Below are 20,045 nucleotides of genomic sequence, written 5' to 3'. Positions count from 1 at the left end.
TGAGCTCTGTTAATTAGGACCAAATAGAAGCATCCTGAAACCATACACAAACACTAGAACATTTGTGTTCTGCTGCAGGGATGCCCAATGTGTTTTTCATACTTAGGCCTTTTGTTTGGTAAACGCATGCTTAAAACGCATTAAGTCACTAATGCTCAGCTCCTGCTATTGTAAATACTGAATTATAACTATCTGTTAATGAATAACTTGACCAAAATGTAATTAGATTTTTTTATGCTTCTGAACTCTTATGCTTATAATTCAGAGATGCACTGAAAGCCATAAAAAGCAGTTGCTCAGAGATGTTAGATCTGACCTTCTGTTACAGATCAGTTTGCACATACAGGATTTTAATAAAATGTTAATTAACAAAAAAAACACCACCTGTCTAAAAATAGCCATACTCTAGATTCAGTGAGAGTTTTTTGCATGCTAAACCTTTATACAAACAAGTAACACTTTTTAAAGATAACTGAGCAGGCTAATGTTAAAATAAAAACTACTAACATGCATATAATAAAAGAATACTGCAGAAAAGTATGTATTTGAAAATATATTCTATTTGAAGGAGGGTTGGTTTTAAAACCTCTTTTTTAAAATATTACTGTTTTTTATAATGATATGAAGAGCGGTCTTACTGCAGCAGGTTTTACTTCTAAGATCCCTTTGCAGAGAGGTTTGATTTCTTTTCTGTTTCAGGTTATGGGCTTTGGATTGTACCTGATGGATGGAAGTGTCAGCAACATCTATAAGCTGGATGCAAAGAAAAGGATAAATTTAGCCAAGATAGACAAGTTCTTTAAGGTTGGTTGAGATGTGATTTTAATATGTGATTTTTAAGTTAATTCTGCTTGCATTTTAAACATAATTAAATAGAATAAAGATCACTTTGGACTATAATATGGGTAAATAATCCTAGAATCATAGAGTGGTTTGAGTTGGAAGGGACCTTAAAGATCAACTAGTTCTAACACTCCTGTCCTGGGCAGGGACACCTTCCACTAGACCAGGTTGCTCAAAGTCCCTTTCACTAAGATTTATGTTTAATAATTTATCTAATCCACTTTATTCCATGTGTACAGCAGTTGCAGGTTGTCCCACTGTTTGGTGACATGCAGATTGAACTTGCCAGATACATTAAGACCAGTGCCCATTATGAGGAAAATAAATCCAGGTAAGAGGGAGAAGGAAACAAAGCAGGGAGCATCTGGGCTGGGAAGAGTCAGATCTTTGGAGTGTATTTTCATAATTAGTCTGCGGATCTCTATAATTAATAGGATTTTCACCTCGGTCTACTTTTTGGTGTGGCTATTTCACTAGTAATGTAATTCATGTAATAGATACAATGAAAGAAATAGGTCATTTAAAGATCTTTCTATGCTTCTGAACTCATTCTTGTATCTGTGACATTTCTAATCACCTAGGTTGGAGGAAATGAAATTTATCTTACACTAATTTCCCTTTTATTTTTTTCCTTTAAATATGAAACTTTCTTTAAAAGAAATGAAGGATTTTACTAAGCAAGGTGAGCAGTAGTAGTGCATGGGTAAATAGGCATGTATAAATTGTATATGGAGCAGCAACTTAGCTTGTCTTCCCTCCTTTATTTCAGCAAGGTGTGCTGAACAGCAAAATGGCTGGCAAAAGCAGCCAGTTGTTACGTAAATGGTTCCATGGTTTATGGTTATTGCTTTGGTTTAGTGAACATTTCCATGCTCCTCCACAACCTTCCCTCTATGCAGTTACGTGAATTTAGAATGTAACGCTTTGCATTTTAATTCCTGCAGAAAAACCACATAACCTGCATGTAATTGCTAAGAGAAAATGAACAGCAGTGGGCCTACTGAGCTACTAAAAATAGGCTACTTAACCTGACATTCCTGGTAGCATGTCTTTTGTGTCCCTCTTGGTAACGTGTTGAAAGTATTTAATAATGCCTCTTTTATAGTTGGGAGCATACTTTAGGCTTTTCACAGTTAAACAAGAATAACAAAAAGCAGTCTAAAGGTAGATAGATGTATCTTACAGCCTATCCCTATACTTCTGCCCTGCTTTTCAGTCCTTTTTGGTCCTGTCCCTAAGTGTTCCTGAAGAGGGCTGCTGGTTTGTTATTTCATAACAGCAACCTTTAAAAAAACCCAGACAAACCAAACAACAAACTCAAACAGAAAAAAAAAGTTTGTTTTTTTTTTCTAAGACTTGGAAAAAGTACTGTTTGAACTCAGAAGGGCGGTCTATCACTTACGGATTGTGCAGGGCCAGAGGTAGAGGTTTGAAGAGAGAAAAGGCCTCAAACAGGAGAAAGACTAAAAATACCCGAGAAAGCCATGTATTGTGGATCTTTCTTTGCAGCGTCAATTGTACTGTTTATTGCCTAAAGCTGATTTAGGTGGGGTTTTTTGTCTTCTGAAACAGATGGACATGTACATCTTCCAGCAGCAGTCCCCAATACAATATATGTGAGCAGATGATCCAAATCAGAGAAGACCATATGCGTTTCATATCTGAACTGGCTCGTTACAGCAACAGTGAGGTGTGTGGGCTTACAGCTATATGTGCAAATTTCACATCACTGATTAACAGTTATTGTTAAGTATCTGGAGAGCAGGTGAACCTGGGGATAGGTAAATGACAAAGCATGATCACCTGAATCAAGAAAAGTTGTCAGCAGGGATAATACCCATTCTCTGAATGGTATTTGTACTATTTAAATGTAATATAATGATGACATATCATGCACACCGCAGTATTATTCTGCCTCTCTCTCTCTCTCTGTGTGTGTATATATATATATATACATATATTTAGGATATATACCCTAGAACTTTTGGGATGTCACTTTTGGAATAGGTTGTGTAGCCCTTACTCCAAATGGGTGGTTTAACAGTTTAAAGGAAGCTAAAAGTTAAGAGATTAGTAAAAAAAACCACAAACAAACAAACAAAAAAAAACCCCATGTAAACACACATATGTATATATATATTAAAAACATGCATATCTAGAACATATATGTAATTGATATCTTGAATTCATCTGCAACAATATTTTGGTGAGTAGGCATACCAGTGGTTTCCATCTTTTGACCAAAATCTATGGTGTTCAACTATGTAGTCTCTAGAAGAAAAAGCTAATATTGATGCAGGTGTTGGTATGTGGTGCTGTTTTAATGCTTAAAAGAAATCTATGTAGAAATTTGGCTCTGGATCATGCTCATGAAATCATGCTGCTGGATACAGCATGTTCTGATGTGGGTTTGTTTTTTTCTGTTGTTTAATAATATCCTAGGTGGTGACTGGGTCTGGTCGACAGGAAGCTCAAAAAACAGATGCAGAGTATCGGAAGCTTTTTGATCTCTCTCTCCAAGGTCTGCAGCTTCTTTCTCAGTGGAGTGCACATGTCATGGAAGTGGTATGTTATCTGGGAAATAAAATAAGATGAAGAAGAGGTGGCTTAATGAGGTTGGACAGGCTTTGCTTTAATGGAATGAAAAATGCATGTTGTGTTTTCTTCCCTCAGTTCCCTTCTTCATTCACTTCCTTTTTCCTCCTGCTCAAATTACATTCTTAGAGAAAGTCCCAAGAAGTTCTCAGGTCCTAGGAGTAATATTGCATTTGAAAATTTGAGAGGAGATGAGGGAGAGGAAATAAAGAGCCTGCAGAGTTCTTTCTCTATATTTTAATAATTTATTTAAAAAACAGGTGCCACTTAGAAAAGAGACTGTATAGGAAACTGCTTAAGGCAGAAATTGAAGAGGAGGATGCTGGAGTCCTTTTTATGCTGCAGACAACTTAGATAAAAGCTGTTTGTCTTGCCTGCACCAAATCGTGTTTTAGGAAGGGTTGAAACAGATGACATATTGTGTGAGGGAAGCCAGACTTGCTCCTCCTCTGCCTCTGATGTATGAGGGAGCATCAAGCTCCCTTCATGAATGCAGTGTGTTTACAATGGGCACAGATAGAGATTTTTCTCTCTTCTTCAGATTTTTTTCTCTTCTGTACTTTTAATTGACTTTTAAAAAGCTGGTAGATGAGCCATGCTTTTCCCTGTATTATTCTATTCTGATTTAAGTCAACAGTGTATTTTATGGTGAAAATCATCTTCTGCTTTTCTGCTTCTTAAAGAGAGGTTGTTGCCATCTATTTCTGTCCTCTACAACTCCCAGACTTGCTCTCTTCATTCCTGTCATTGCAAATTGCTGCATTCAGGCTGTCCCTTCACAGTGCCAATCTTCCTATTATAATTCTGTTGAAAATCTCTCATTCTTAGCTCCATTTTTATCCACACAGTTCCAGAACAAACTGGAACCACAGCAGGGTTGTTTTCTTTGCCTATTATCACAGCTCTTCTTTGTCTTTTTTATTTGTATGAATTCCCTTAAGTACTTTTCATGTAAATTCATGTTCACCTCCTCCCTGTCCTCCTCCTGAGAATTTATTCTGATCTGGAGTATCCTACTTATTTACCTGTCTTCTGCATTTACTTGGTGTCTGTGAACCTTGTTACATGCATCATGTTCACATAAAAAGTTTCGGCTTTCATTTGATGTCCAAGTTAATCCTGTCAACTCAGTGCTCTCCCCAAATTAATATTTGTTTAATAATTTCCCCAGTGTCCTCTCTGTAGCACTTAGGTTACAGGATGTGATGCTTTTCTTTGCCATCGTAAAATTGGTGCAAATAGGAATCTATTATAGTAGGCAAATTTACACTGCTCTGTAATCTAAAACATACACAAAGATGATACCAACCAGGCCTTACTATTTGCTGAACTTGAAATGTGAGAAAATAACATTTGAATGTGACTAGGATTTTTCACTAAATGAACCCTGATGGATATTGGAACAGTCTGACACTTCTCAGGAACATTTTGAGCTGTGTTTGCAGTGACTGAATAGGCAGTGTTCAAGAGAAATGCATGCTGTGCAGATGAGATTGTCACAGATGATACAGCTGTTTAAGCCTAGTAAACATTAAAAAGCCCCAAAACCATAAAGGTCAAAAACCTGTGGAAATGTGTGGTTTTCCGGTTGTCTTCAACAACATTCTAAATGTGAATATTTGGCCAAGCTGGAAGCAATCTTTTGTGGGAATGGACTTTTTTGTAATGCACGGAGGCCACCTCTGTTTCTCCTGCTTAAAGTGGAGAAGAAACTTGCCTATGCTAGCATTTGCTCAATCAAAAATACCCTGAAGTGCATTACTTGCTGAATGTGAATTGCATTTTTTTGAACCAATAGAGGATTGCTGGCTTTCAAGAAAATTTGTCAGGCAAATTATTGTTTGGCATTTCCACTGGACGGTAGTTTCAGAATTCATGCAGGTTTTGAGGAAAGTACCAACTCTTATTTTTCAGATATTCTTGAATGCACTGGAGATAACTTCTTAAAGCTTGTTATTTGTGTCCAGCTACATTTGCTGTTTCTCAGTCCTTTTTTCCTTTCCCCCTCTTTTTTTCTCCCTCTTCTGCTCTGTGAATTGCAGTATTCGTGGAAGCTGGTACACCCAACTGACAAATATTCTAATAAAGATTGTCCTGACAACGCGGAAGAGTATGAAAGAGCAACAAGATACAATTATACTAGCGAGGAGAAGTTTGCTTTGGTTGAGGTAAGAGAAATCTTTTTTCACAGGGTTTTTCCAAAGGTTAATTCTGTATAAAGGACAACATTCTCTTTAAGTTTCTATGTTCAGTGCAAGAAGACAGCATGCCCTGTGTCGACTCTGAAGGACCATGTTTTCCTCCATTCAGTATGTAGGAGGAGCACAGGAAAATTATTCTTTATCTTTTGGAACTTGTTAATTCCTCTTTTCTCATTTTCTGTAAGTAAAAAAAAGGTCTTTTTGAACAATTATACAAACAAAATAAGAAAAATAAACTTTTTTCTTTTTTTTTCCAGGTGATAGCCATGATCAAAGGGCTTCAGGTGCTGATGGGAAGGATGGAAAGTGTTTTCAATCATGCCATTCGCCATACCATTTATGCAGCTCTTCAGGACTTTGCCCAGGTCACACTTAGAGAGCCACTAAGACAAGCCATTAAAAAGAAGAAAAATGTCATTCAGAGGTAACATTCTTGTTTTCGTCTTTTCCTATATTATTTCCCCCAGGTCTTACTAAATTTGTTACAGAACTGCATGTTTGTTCAATGTTGCCTCTTTAAGTCTGTACTCCCTTAGTAGTCTGTCTGGTATTCAAAGTTAGCTTGGTTGAATGTGTATTGGAAGTTGAAGTCTGAAGGAAAAAATGAATAGTTGCCAACATGGCTATGCTAGGACTAGTGAAGGAAGTCTTGTCTTCCTTGTAGCTTATTTTAAGGAAAGACGAATACTATAATATTGAAAGCAAGATTAGTGTTATTATTTTAAATAAAAGCGTTACTGTGCATCTTCCTTATGATTCCAGTGTTTCCTCTCCTTGTGTTTCAAGTTTACGTTCCACCTCATAGTCTTGTCTCTGCCCTCTTAGCATCCTGCCCTCTTTCTCAGCTTCTGCTGGTTTTGGCTTATTAGCGTTGCACTTCTCTTCCAACTGTTCTCCATCTGCCAACGCTGATTGGTGGCATTTCCTGACCTTACTTTTTTGTCCCTTATTGTTTGCTTTTAATCTTGACTTGCTTACCATTTGTTTACTCTCATGTTTCATTGCAGAGCTCTTAGAGGTGAAAGTCTGGCTAATCAGGCTATTGCTAAATGCTCTGACTGCCACAAAAATATCCTTATAAGCTAAAAATAAACAAATTACTCCGAATTATCAAGTTTGCAGGGAGAGTCCTTTTGTCCCAGGGATGTTCATGAAATAGGGAAGTATTACTCTCACACATGCTCAGATCTGGGAAGAGACATTTGCTTCATCATTCAGCATGCCACAGGATGTGGCTGGTTAGGTTTCTGACAAATACCTGGAGTCCAGTTTAGAAGTATGAAGCTGTTCACATGAAGTCCAGCTGAATTCTGGATTTCTGCTGGAAACAGGAATTCTACTGCTGCTTTTCATTTGAGCCAGATTGTCTCTTTAGTTAATAATATGCTTTGGTTTGATGGAATAATCTGCTTTGGTTTGATGGAATAATCCGAAGAACAAGAACAAAATGGCTTGATGTGCTTGCTAAGGTGCCCAGAGGTGAATTCTTGACAAGCGACTTTCCTCTCTGATGAACCAGTCTAAGAGATGAGCTTTCTTCTGACAGAGGAGAAGGACTTTGGACTGTCCTTTTTGATAAACAGAGTGGGGCAATTGTTTCCTGGACGTAGCATTCTTGAAGTAGTTGGCAAAGTCATTTGTGGTTGCTCTGAGTTACCCCGAGCTCCCAAATGCTGTTGCAAAGTTTCTATGCTTGTGGAAGAGGGCTTAAAAGAAGTAAAATGTTCTCAGCAGTGCACTTGGATGCGTATCGGTCTGAAGTAGTGTGAATTGTGTCCAGTGTTTTGCAGGCCATAAGAAAGACAGTCTGTGACTGGGAAGCGGGTCACGAACCGTTCAATGACCCAGCTCTAAGGGGAGAGAAGGACCCCAAAAGTGGCTTTGACATCAAAGTCCCAAGGCGTGCAGTAGGACCCTCCAGCACTCAGGTATTTTTCTGTCTGGTGGTTGTGACATCTGTCAACAATTATTGCATGAAATGTTTTCTCTCTGGCCTGAACTATTTAAAAAAATAAGTTATTATTATTATTAATGCTAAAAATCTACTCTGATTAGATTTGTATTTACAAAATTACGTACACTTAACCAAAATCCTCTGTCTGGGTTGCTGTCACTCTCTGATGCATCATTTTTCCAAATGTTCAGTCTCTTTGACTTCCAGTGAAGAAGTATTTTCTTGTTGAGCTTATAATGATTGTGTTTGTTTTTTTTTTTAAATAATGGTTTTGAACTATTTTAATTAATTCTTGACTGACTTCCATCTCTGGTATGGCTGGTAAATTTTTTTTTGTTAAATCCCATTATTCAGTAGATGTCAATGTAGTTTTAAAATACATTTAAAATGTAAATATTGCCTGTAAAATATGGGAGACTCTTTGACTTCTGACAAGATCCCTTTTCCTATTCAGTAATAAATGATAAAACTGCACCCTAAAATCTATTTAATTGTCTGCTGCCAGTAAAACAGGAGGTATTTCAGATGTGTTTTCTGTGGTAGTCATTGAAATCCCATACCTAGATGCCCGTTCTTGTTACCTCCATATAATTCTCTTTTTTTTATTTTCTTTGTGGATTTGTTTGGACAATGTATGGTCTGGTATTCATAACTCATCTGGGAAAATGAGGTACTGAGCACTTTAGGTGAAAAATTGAAGGCAGCTGTGGTTTGTAAAGACAATCTTCTAATACCTATAAATCCATGGGGAAGAGAACATTTATGGATAATAGTCTTCGGTAATAAAAAGTTGCTTAAATTGTGGTAAGATGTGTTTAATGAAGGTTTTGTTTTGGGAATTGGAGAAAAAATTATTTAATTTCCAGTTCTCTGGGAAAAAAAAATATCACTACCAGTGTGCTTCTCCTGTGCTTGGTATGTTTAAAGGCTCTGTTCACTGGCTGCAACAGGCTGCTTAGAGTACATGGTTCTGTCTGCTTTTTCTGCTCTTGGGCTGGCACACTTGTCTGTCTCAGCTGACAGGAGGAAGGGAGGTGAAGTTGATTGATTTTTAGATAGGTTTTTCTCAGTTCCATGCACTTCTAAAATGGCTGTGTATGAATTTGTAATACTTAGAAATCTTTGCAAAATCATTTGAGAAGCTAAAGGCTCTGTGAGCCTCCTCTGAAATGAATGGGGACTTTTCCCTTTGCTTAAGGGAGCATCGCATTGCAGTGATAATTCTGAATGAAAAAGCCTTTCTACATGTCCTCCTCTGTATGCTTGCTACGCTGCTTTTCATTTTTAACAAACTAACACGTTTCCTCTGTTTCTGTTTCCCCTTCCTTATTTACCCGTGTGTTTTTATTAACGGATTCTCTCTCCCCTGCCTGCCCCTGTCTGTTGGTTTTTAGCTCTACATGGTTCGCACTATGACAGAGTCCTTAAACTCTGCTGAGCTGTTGAAGCAGCTCAAGTCTCTGGGATTGGAAAAGCTATTGCATGTGACACACAAGTTTCTGAGGCAGTCCTACATCTATCCGCCTCTTTTAAACTTTGGTGGTAAGACATTACTTATTACTTTTACTTTTCGTGCTGATGTGAACTGTTCCACTGCAAATGGTCTGCTGCTAAGTGTCAGTGGAGGTCCCCTTGCCATGGGTAGGCATTTGTGCTGGTGCATAGGCTAGCGTGGCATCTGTTCCTCTTGCCTGAAAGGCTTTTACACACACAGTGCCAGTTTTCAATTTGAAGTGGAGCAGTCGCTTACTGACAGTAATTCTCAGTGTTGCTCAACTAATGTACCATGTGTATTTTCCTTTTTTCCCCCCTTTCCACCATAATTGTTTCCTTTAATGATACAGCTTTACATGGTGAGAACTATGTTAGAGTCCCTCATTGCTGACAAAAGTGGTTCCAAGAAAACCTTGAGAAGTAGCCTTGAGGGGCCCACCATATTGGACATAGAAAAATTCCATCGCGAGTCTTTCTTCTACACTCATTTGATAAATTTCAGTGGTAAGATATGTAGATGATCGGTGTCCAGCTTAGCATGTCCTAACACCTCTAACACGACCTGGAAAATGTTTCCGATTGCCTAAGTCAACTTACCTTGGGTTTATTTATCAAAAGCCTTGGTCTGTCCAAACTTTTTCTGAGACCTGATATTCAGTATTGTGGTGGGCTTTTTGTTTTGACTGTTATACATATGTTTATAATGTGTCAAATTTCATATTGTTACCTCCCTTTTCTATTTTTTTATGTATGTATTTCTATACAAGGGACAGATAAGACTATACACACTGAAATTTTAAAAAGGAAATAGGTTTTGTGGTATGTTTTTTTTTTTATTTTTCATTTTTTAGTTATTTGTTTTAAGTACAGAGGAAACAAATTCTCTGTTGTGGTAAATTTGATGTCATTTCACTACTCTTACTATTCAGTTAATTGTAATCGGAAACATGCTGTCCTAAAGAATTCACTTACTGACATTGAACGTATCTAGTCTTTGTCATCACCATGCTGTGTTGTCTTTCATTTTTGTTTTGCTACTGGACTCCTTTACCCTCAGAGAAGGGGGAGTGCCTTAATGTCAATCATAATGTTACGGGGAACAGCGTTATAAAAAGGTCTTCAGCAGATCTTAAAGTAAAAAGTTCATTCCCATTTTGGTTCTCAAGCTTTCTGCAAAAGAAGGCTTGTGCTGGGTGTTTTCTAGAGAGGTAGAAGCACACCTCCATGCCCTTCGCAGTGTCCTTAGAAACTTTTTGTTTTAATCCCTCCTTCATGTGTCTGTCATTTCCTGCCCATCTAATCAACAGGAACATGTGGGGTGATTCAGTCCTCCAGAGGGACAGGTGGTACTGGTGGATCTGGTACAATTTTGTCTCCTTTGCCTGCTGTTTCCCAAATTTCAGTGTACAGCTTTCTCAGCCCCCGGCTGAGAAAGTGAACTAGAAATCCCCCTTTACTGGTGTTCATAGTTTTTCTGTTTAACTGGTAGTCTAATCCACTTCCACACTATTTTGTGTAACAAGGCACCACTATGGGTGCCAATGGGGATTTCGGAACTCTGTGGAAAAGCGATGGGCTTTACGTTTTGAATTTGGTTTATGTATTTGGCCTATGTATAGCTCTAGTGACTCACACCTGCTTTTTTTGTTTCACATTGCATCATCAGAATCACAATTGTATTGTTCCTGATGTATTTCTGGAAGTGTAATTCTTCCTTATTTATTCTAAAAGAAACCCTGCAGCAATGCTGTGATCTGTCCCAGCTGTGGTTCAGGGAATTCTTCTTAGAGCTGACCATGGGCAGAAGAATCCAGTTTCCCATTGAGATGTCCATGCCTTGGATTCTGACGGACCATATTTTGGAGACCAAAGAGGCATCAATGATGGAGTAAGACTTAATTGTGCTCCTCCACTGAATGATTATTCTTAATTATTGCCACTTATAATGTTACTGCTTTGATTGGTTTTACTAAGCAGTCACTGAGAAAGTGTTCTAAACATTTATAAAATTTTCCTTATATTTGCCAGTTTTCAGATTCTTAAAGTTTTCTTTTTGAAGTGAATAATTGAAATACAAAGCCTTTCATATAAATATTATTGCACCAGCCAAATAAGTTGTTCCCCGAGTTCTCCTTACTTACTCCTCAAAGACGTCAAATTTAATGCATAGTGGTAGAAGCATAGTTTCATTTTAATGGAAAGCTAGAAATCAAGTTTCAGACTGCAAACTACCTATAAAATTTCTTGAAGTAACAAAAGCTTTCTTAAAGGAGAAATTGTGATACTTTTGAATAATAAAGTAGAAAATGAACATGTAGGTTGCAGTATTGACTGGATTACCCTGACTGCACCATCATAGTTTCTGTAGACATGTAACTCTAACTTTTTTTTTTTCATTCAGGTATGTTCTGTATTCTTTGGATCTTTATAATGACAGTGCTCATTATGCTCTTACTAAATTTAAGAAGCAGTTCCTCTACGATGAGATTGAAGCAGAGGTAAAGTAATCTTACCTATGGGAGAAAAGTGGTCTGTACCTGAATGTGAAAATGATGCTAAAAGACAAGGCTGTTATAAGAAAATTGGAACAGCTGGAGATAATAAACAAACTGAGACTAAAGACCAGAAGATGGTTAACGGGTTGGGTGATATGTTGTGAGGAAACCTGTAGACCTGTGCAAAATACATCACATTAATGCTGAAAAATGAATGTCATGTTGTCTTATACCGGGAAGTTTGAATGTGTTACGTTTCTTAATTATGTTTGATAAACAGTGGGAGGTCTTGGAGAAGCAACCCTCTTTCAATTTCAGGTATGTCTAAACACACCTTTTTTCCCCCCCAAGGTAAACCTATGTTTTGACCAATTTGTCTACAAGCTGGCAGACCAAATATTTGCGTACTACAAGGCAATGGCTGGCAGGTAGCTATTTCAATAGTGAGAACATTTATTTATGGATTTCTGCTCTTGCTTTTCTGTCTAATATACTTTAAGCATTTTCTTCCTGTCTTAATAGCCTGCTTCTGGATAAACGGTTACGTTCAGAATGCAAGAATCAGGGAGCAACCATTCAGTTGCTGCAGTCCAACCGTTATGAGACACTGTTGAAACAGAGACATGTCCAAGTGAGTTAACTCCTACTCTGTATTTGAGTTGCTTGGCAATTTTCCAATTGTTGTTGATTTGATGTAGGGGATTTATGTAGGTATATAAAACTCTTTCTGCGCTTTATGTTCCATCATCCAAGTGGTGTAACTGACATTTGAGATCAGCTTTTTTGTCATATGAAGGAGTAAATTAAGAAAAAAAAAAAAATCATGTTTAATGCCAATGTCTGTTGCAGTTAAGCAAACACAAGCCAAATAGAAATGTCATCTGTGGTAGCGTTGTCTTCCTAGTAATGACTTTCAGCAGTTTTCAATATGTTGTCAGCATAATGTCATGGAAGCATAAAATGCTGGTATAAATACTTAGACGTAAATGCAACATGTGATTTTGCTTTTTTTTTTGTGAGAATTGGGATGTAAATTTTAGTACCTCATTTGTTCATGAATTTATAACATTTGTCCATCTGCTTTCTTTCTGTGTGTTTGGAATGCAAGTTCACCATGTGAGAGTCTGTTAATCTGTGGAGTCTCATAGTCCTTGTACAGCTTGTCTCATAATTTAACTGTCAGTCTAGAACTTCATAGCATATTTTTCTTTAGCTTCTTGGTAGGTCGATAGACCTGAACCGACTGATCACACAGCGAATTTCAGCAGCCATGTACAGGTCAATGGAATTAGCAATTGGACGATTTGAAAGTGAGGATTTGACTTCCATTGTGGTGAGTGTTTTGTTGCAGTTTTGCCAGAGCACTGACTCTGCATTTGGGATCTATATGCTAGTTTTGTTTTGGTTTAATTTTAAATTTTTATTTATTGCATTGAGAATGATAGGCATCTAGCCTTTTTTTATTTGGCTATCTTGTCTAGTTTACTAAGTCTAAATTGACAAAACCTCTTACTAGGCAAACAGCTTAGTCTTGCAGAAAGCATTCTTTTAGTCACCTCCAGCTACATCATAAATTATACTGGAAAATTCTCTGTTGCCATTGTAGTATATTACGGACTTTATTGATTCTTATGTGCTATGACTTTTTTTCTCCCCGTGCCTTAATCTCCATCTCCATTCAAACAGTGCTTTGGCCTGACTTGATGCAGTTCTCTGGAGTATGCTGCCATACATAGAATCATAGAATCATAGAACAATTTGGGTTGGAAAGGACCTTAAGATCATCTAGTTCCAACCCCCCTGCCATGGGCAAGGACACCTTACGCTAAATCATATCACCCAAGGCCTCGTCCAACCTGGCCTTGAACACTGCCAGGGATGGAGCATTCACAACCTCCCTGGGCAACCCATTCCAGTGCCTCACCACCCTAACAGGAAAGAATTTCCTTCTTATATCCAACCTAAACTTCCCCTGTTTAAGTGTTAACCCGTTACCCCTTGTCCTATCACTACGGTCCCTAATGAAGAGTCCCTCTCCAGCATCCCTATAGGCCTCCTTCAGATACTGGAAGGCTGCTATGAGGTCTCCATGCAGCCTTCTCTTCTCCAGGCTGAACAGCCCCAACTTCCTCAGCCTGTCTTCATACGGGAGGTGCTCCAATCCCCTGATCATCTTCGTGGCCCTTCTCTGGACTTGTTCCAACAGATCCATGTCCTTCCTATGTTGAGGACACCAGAACTGCACACAATGCTCCACGTGAGGTCTCACAAGAGCAGAGTAGAGGGGCAGGATCACCTCCTTCGACCTGCTGGTCACGCTCCTTTTGATGCAGCCCAGGATACGGTTGGCTTTCTGGGCTGCAAGCGCACACTGAAGCTGGCTCATGTTCATTTTCTCATCGACCAACACCCCCAAGTCCTTCTCCGCAGGGCTGCTCTGAATCTCTTCTCTGCCCAGCCTGTAGCTGTGCCTGGGATTGCTCCGACCAAGGTGTAGGACCTTGCACTTGGCATGGTTAAACTTCATGAGGTTGGCCTCAGCCCACCTCACAAGTGTGTCAGGATCCCTCTGGATGGCATTCCTTCCCTCCAGCATATCAACTGAACTACCCAGCTTGGTGTCATTGGCAAAATTGTTGAGGGTGCACTCAATCCCACTGTCCGTGTCAGCGACAAAGATGTTGAACAAGACCGGTCCCAACACCGATCCCTGAGGGACACCACTCGTTATTGGTCTCCAGCTGGACATTGAGCCATTGACCACAACTCTTTGCGTGCAGCCATCCAGCCAGTTCTTTATCCACCGAGTGGTGCATCTATCAAATTGATGTCTCTCTAATTTAGAGACAAGGATGTCGTGTGGGACAGTGCCGAATGCTTTACACAAGTCCAGGTAGATGACATCAACTGCTCTACCCCTGTCCATCAGTTCTGTAGCCCCATCATAGAAGGCCACCAAATTGGTCAGGCAGGATTTCCCCTTAGTGAAGCCATGCTGGCTGTCACCAAGCACCTTGTTGTTTTTCATGTGCCTTAGCATGCTTTCCAGGAGAATCTGCTCCAAGATCTTGCCAGGAACAGTGGTGAGACTGACTGGTCTGTAGTTCCCTGGCTTATCCACATTCCTCTTTTTGAAAATGGGGGTTATATTTCCCTTTTTCCAGTCATCGGGAACTTCACCTGACTGCCATGATTTCTCAAATATGATGGCCACTGGCTTCGCAACTTCATTTGCCAGCTCCTTCAGGACCCGCGGATGGGACTGTGCAAATCCCAGTTATGTTGAGAATGAGAATCTTGTTTCCTTGCCTAGAAAAATAAACTAAACAAAACCAGAACCTGCTGCAACCAAGGGCCTTGGGAGTGAGGTGTAAAATCACCTGTAAGGAAGGCATAAAATCACAGAATCAGCCAGGTTGGAAAGGACCTTTAAGATCATCAAGTCCAACCTTTACCCCAGCACTGCTAAGCCCACCACTAAACCATGTCACTAAGGTACTCATCTACACGGTACCTTCCAGGGACAGTGATTCCGTCAATGCCCTGGGCAGCCTGTTCCAATGCCTGACCACCATTTCAGTGGAGAAATTTTTTCCTGGTATCCAGTGTAAATCTCCTCTGGTACAGCTTGAGGCCATTGCCTCTTGTATTGCTTGTTACTTGGGAGATCAGCCACCTCCGCTCTCCATCCTCCTTTCAGGTAGTTGTACAGGGTGATAAAGTCCCCCCTGACCCTTCTCTTCAGACTAAATAACCTCGGTTCCCTCAGCAGCTCCTCAGAAGACTTATGCTCTAGGCCCTTCACCAGCTTTGTTGCCCTTCTCTGGACCAGCTCCAGCACCTCAATGTCTTTGTTGTAGTGAGGGGCCCAGAACTGAACACAGGATTTGAGCTGCAGCCTCACCAGCGCTGAGTACAGGGGGATTATTACACTATTATATACTAGGAGCCATGAGAAAACAAGGAAAATGAGCACTCTTGTGATTTAAATTTTTGTAAATGCCCACTTCTGTCCATGCTTATAGATAAATCGGAGGCCAAAACAAAACGGCCTTGTGCGTGGTAAAATCAAAATGAGTTTATGTACCAAGCAGACAACTTGGGTTTGTAGCATGACAAAAGTAGGGTTTTTGTGGAAGAACAAGATCTGGCTTGTGCCTGTGGAAGAAGAGCATCTGTGCGATATTGAGGTGTCTTTTTGGTTTTGTTTCCTGATTAAAATGTTAAAAAAAAAAAATTATTTCCAGAGAAGTAAATACGCAGTGAACAAGAAAAATATTAGACATGTTCTGATCTGCTGGAATGAAAAATATAGTTATGCAGGAAAGTTTAGCATTCATCTTTCTGTAATATGTTTTTTAAGAGTGAGATTTTTGTCATGCAGTTAGCTACCTTGATTTAATTTCAGTCTTTACTGAAGATAAATCAAATACTGAGACTCTTAATTTTCCAGTGCCCGGTGTTATAACCCTTGGATTATTGAGAAGCAGTCTTTCATTGTTATGTGCAGGCTTTTCTTAGGAGCTAGGTGAACGGAATTGTTGGTGATGTGTTTCTTGGGTCACAGGTTCTCACTCTTTCTTTTGTTAGAAAGTGGCAGGCTAAGTGTCCCTCCATTGTGCTTCTTTTATATCTTCCCCTCCTTTTTCTCTAATGCAAAATAATTTTGCTGAAATCTGTTTAGTTTCCTGAGTGAGAAACTGATGCTAAGAGTTTAACTAATCAGTAATTTCTGCTATTTCCAAGCTAGGTAAATTCAATAAAGGTAGTTAAAAGACTGAACTATCTTTTTCCCTCACATTGGATACTATAAAAACAATCATAATGGTTCTTTTTCTTTCTCTTTAAAGTAACTATTATTTACAGATTTGAAAATCCTTTGAAACGTGCAGTAGTTAAATATGACAGCACTGTACAGGAAGATGGCCAGTAGTTTGATGCACAGCTAACCAGAGTCACTGGGCATTTCTTCACTAAGTCATTGAACAACAGTCTTTGAAAGCAGTGCTTGGACTTTTTTTTTATTTTTTTTTTATGTGTTAGGTGTTTTCAGTGTCTGATGTCAGAGATGGACTTATTTTATTTAAAATTTTAACTGCCAGAAACTGTACTAGGAGTTTCTTGCCAAGAAGACATGAAACATTATGAAAAGCAGTGCTTATACGTAGCTGTGTAGTCTGAAGCTAGTGATTTTGTGGATACCTTCACAACATTTGCAAATATCTGATCTGGTCTTTCATTGCATCTTAGTACATTCTTCACTAGAGTAAACCATGAGATTGATTTACGGTCAATGTGGTGTTATTTCTACCAGTACTATAAAAATTAGTTAACCAGTTGCAGAAGTGATGTTGCAATGTTTTGTAAAGTAGGCAATGCAGAAGATACTTCTTGGCCTATGTCTGACTCTATTTTGAATGTTGGGGTTCTGCTCAGAGGAATTGGAGTTGGCACAGATCTGTGTTTGACACCCACCTGCAGTGTGGACCGATTTTAGTGAATACACTTAAGGTCTCAGAGGGGTTTGGTGGGAGATAGTTATGAAATTATCCCAAGAGCACTGCTTCTTTCCAGCTTTTATCAAAGTGACAGACTGAGGGGAGAGTCAGTTTTTATTTTGACTTATTTCTACTCTTCTATTTAGTCAAGGTTATTTACGTACTGTATTGAGTTTCTACACTTTATTAAATGCACTGCTGACTCTCTTTCCTCTTGTTTTCTTGTAGGAGCTGGATGGTTTGATAGAGATAAACAAAATGACTCACAAGCTTCTGAGCAGATATATGACCTTGGACAGCTTTGATGCCATGTTCAGAGAAGCCAATCATAATGTGTCAGCCCCTTATGGAAGAATCACTCTTCATGTCTTTTGGGAACTCAATTATGATTTCCTTCCAAACTACTGCTACAACGGATCCACTAACAGGTTGGCATGGCAGCCTTTTGTCTGCAGCAGTTCCTCTACCACCCTCCTGCAACTTCTTTCCTAGCAGATGCTAACAAGTCCATCTTCTTTCATTTAGTATATTTTCTGCATCTAATGCTATACTTGAAATAAAGCTGCATGAGTCATTTTACTGAGTAGTGTCAAATGTATGAAAGCCTGTTATTTGTCCACAAAAGAAGTCAAACGTAACCACAGCATCCAAATTGTGGCATTGTAATGAGTTAGCTTTGATGCTGAAAAATCGAGTGTGTCCAAAAATACTGCAAAGTGCGCACTGGGAAGGTATTTTGGTAAACAGGATCCACAACTGTGAGACAATGGAAATAAATTCATATTCTTGATTCTGCATTAATGTGAAGGAAAGTGTTGTCTGCTGGAGAAGGGAAGAGTTCAGTGCTCACTGCAACTACAGTTAAAGCCTTTAAGGAGAATGAGTAATAGAAGTAGAAAGAGGCAGGTGGGATCTGAAGTTTGAATGAGTGGAAAGCACAGTGCTTGAGACTTTGCATTTCTGGGCTTCCTGCTTCTGTGCTGTTTTTAGGATTTGTGTTGCTTTTAGCCTTTAGTTAAGTTTTGGTTAAAGCACTGTGAAGTGACAGTAAAGTGATACTGAATATTGAGCTGTAGGAAGAGGAAGAAGCCTGTTCTCATCTTTCACTGTCTTCTTGGAGAGCTTCCCCTGTCTGACATGTTCTGTGATGGTTATGTTGTATTTTAGATCCAAGATTCTGTCTGCATAGAAAAAAAAAAAGGGGGGGGGAGGGGCGGAGTCCTTTTTCTGGTTAAGTTTTATCCAAGAAACTTCTGTTACATGAATCTGTTTGCACAGGAAAGTTGAATGTATTTCTGAGGAAGCTGCTGTGCACTTGATATATCTGGAGATCAACACTGGGATATTCAGCGTGAGGTACCAAGAGTCATATAAATATAATATTAGAAAAAAATATTGATGAAATGCTAATCCTTTACAGTTCAACCTTAATGAAGGACATTCAATATCTCCTATAACAGTTCAGTCTGTGCTCATACTGGCTGTAAGGACTGACATACTGCAGACCACTGTGCTTGGTAAGGAAGCACAGAACTCCAAAGCACACCAGCAGGATCCTGTAGGACTGTTGCTTGGCTGCTTAAAAATTATACACACAAATGGAGTTAGGCTGATCCTCAAGTTTATTTGGTAATTAATTCAGGATAATTAATTAAAGAGACCGTAAAAGGAGACTGACCTTAGGCAGTATGCATGCCATGTGTCCAGTTTCATCACAGAATTGCTTTGGTTTCAGTCAAAAACAGCAGTGTGGAATTAATGTGCATTGTACATGCTCTACGGTGCCCATTGAGAAGGGAAAGGGAACAGGGAGTTTCTAGCCCTTTTATAGTTCTTAAGCACATTCATTATGTCGGTTGCTGCCTTGCTGTTTGCGTGTACATAGCGAGGAGCTCTGTGAGAGCTGCTAGTTCAATTCCTGACTCTTGATAGGTAATATCTTGCATAAAAGCTACATGTAACCAAAGGAAGAAAAGTAACAATGAAAGGCTGGAAGAAAGAGAAATAAGCATGATGAAAAACAGAAGGTGGTGAAGGGTTGGAGGACAACCCAAGGGTTGGTTGATCCCAGGACACATGGAATACCTCTCTCTTGTCCTTCATTAATTTGACCACAGCCTAGGTTTAAGGATGTTTCCTTTAAAGTTAGTGTTTTGGTCAGATTAACTTGTATCTAGTCCCTTTTTGACTCTCTTTTCCCAAGCTTGAACATGATAATTTCAAATATTTGTAGAAGAGTTCAAGTGTTTAGGAACCCTGCAGGTTTGGTTCCAAGGCTATTTATGCAGAAGTGTTGAAACACATTGCATGTTTGGTTATTTGGGACTTAGGAGTGTTTTTTTTATATCTGATAATGTATTGAGATTAAAAAGTGATGCTGGTATTAAAAGATTTAGCAATTTAGTAATTGCAGTTGTCCGCTTTCTGAAATTCATTCTCATTAGTGCTGTGCAGCAGCACAGCTGGGTCCAGACTTGGGTGCAACAGTTTGGGGAGATGAGTGAGGGGATGTCTGCAGATGGGCATTGGCAGTGAAATCCAAGGGTGCTTTTCGTCCACCTCTTGTCAATCACAAAAGAGAGAGAACAAACTTTTGGATAATGGCGTGAGCATAAGAACTGCAGGTGAGGTCAAAGCACTTCCTAGTCCGGTGTCCTGACACTGGCAGCGGCCATGCAAAGGCCGAGTATGAAAACAAGAGAGAGTTGTGGTGATTTTTTTCTTCCCAGAAGACACGCTGGCCTCTAGCAATGATCAGGTGTTTCCTGAACATTCAACAGAACAAAAATAGTGGATGGTTAGTGCATTTCTGGCCCCTTACAGGTTATTTGTTTCTCCCCCTTGTTTTGTCCAGTCCTTTTTTTAAAGCTGTGTTAGGTTTTGAGATTCATGACTTGAGGCTTTGAGCAATTTGGTCTAGTGGAAGGTGTCCCTGTCCATGGTAGGGGGTTGGAACTGTATGAGC

General features: G+C 39.2%; 1 protein-coding gene across 3 annotated transcripts in view; it reads left to right on the top strand.

Annotated features, from left to right (window-relative positions):
- Positions 1-20,045, top strand: part of CYFIP1 (cytoplasmic FMR1 interacting protein 1) — an 80,688-nt gene that overhangs the window by 24,487 nt on the left and 36,156 nt on the right. Inside the window, exons 9-22 of one of the 3 annotated variants that reach the window (XM_057404485.1) lie at positions 700-804; positions 1,083-1,174; positions 2,416-2,533; positions 3,286-3,408; positions 5,481-5,606; positions 5,897-6,063; positions 7,420-7,567; positions 9,438-9,591; positions 10,819-10,975; positions 11,489-11,585; positions 11,934-12,010; positions 12,105-12,213; positions 12,796-12,915; positions 17,309-17,508. In XM_057404485.1, coding sequence (XP_057260468.1) covers positions 700-804; positions 1,083-1,174; positions 2,416-2,533; positions 3,286-3,408; positions 5,481-5,606; positions 5,897-6,063; positions 7,420-7,567; positions 9,438-9,591; positions 10,819-10,975; positions 11,489-11,585; positions 11,934-12,010; positions 12,105-12,213; positions 12,796-12,915; positions 17,309-17,508 — 1,793 coding nt within the window. Of the gene's footprint in view, positions 1-699; positions 805-1,082; positions 1,175-2,415; positions 2,534-3,285; positions 3,409-5,480; positions 5,607-5,896; positions 6,064-7,419; positions 7,568-7,854; positions 9,136-9,437; positions 9,592-10,818; positions 10,976-11,488; positions 11,586-11,933; positions 12,011-12,104; positions 12,214-12,795; positions 12,916-17,308; positions 17,509-20,045 lie in introns of those variants that run through there. The other 2 variants (XM_057404484.1, XM_057404486.1) reach the window with 2 other exon arrangements.

Source organism: Pezoporus wallicus, unplaced genomic scaffold (genome assembly GCF_028554395.1).
Source record: "Pezoporus wallicus isolate ANWC-B61680 ecotype Strahan unplaced genomic scaffold, APGP_CSIRO_Pwel_v1 contig_5787, whole genome shotgun sequence".
NCBI lineage: Eukaryota > Metazoa > Chordata > Aves > Psittaciformes > Psittacidae > Pezoporus > Pezoporus wallicus.
The sequence above is the reverse complement of the archived record's forward strand: the minus strand, read 5'-3'. Positions and strand labels throughout refer to the sequence as shown.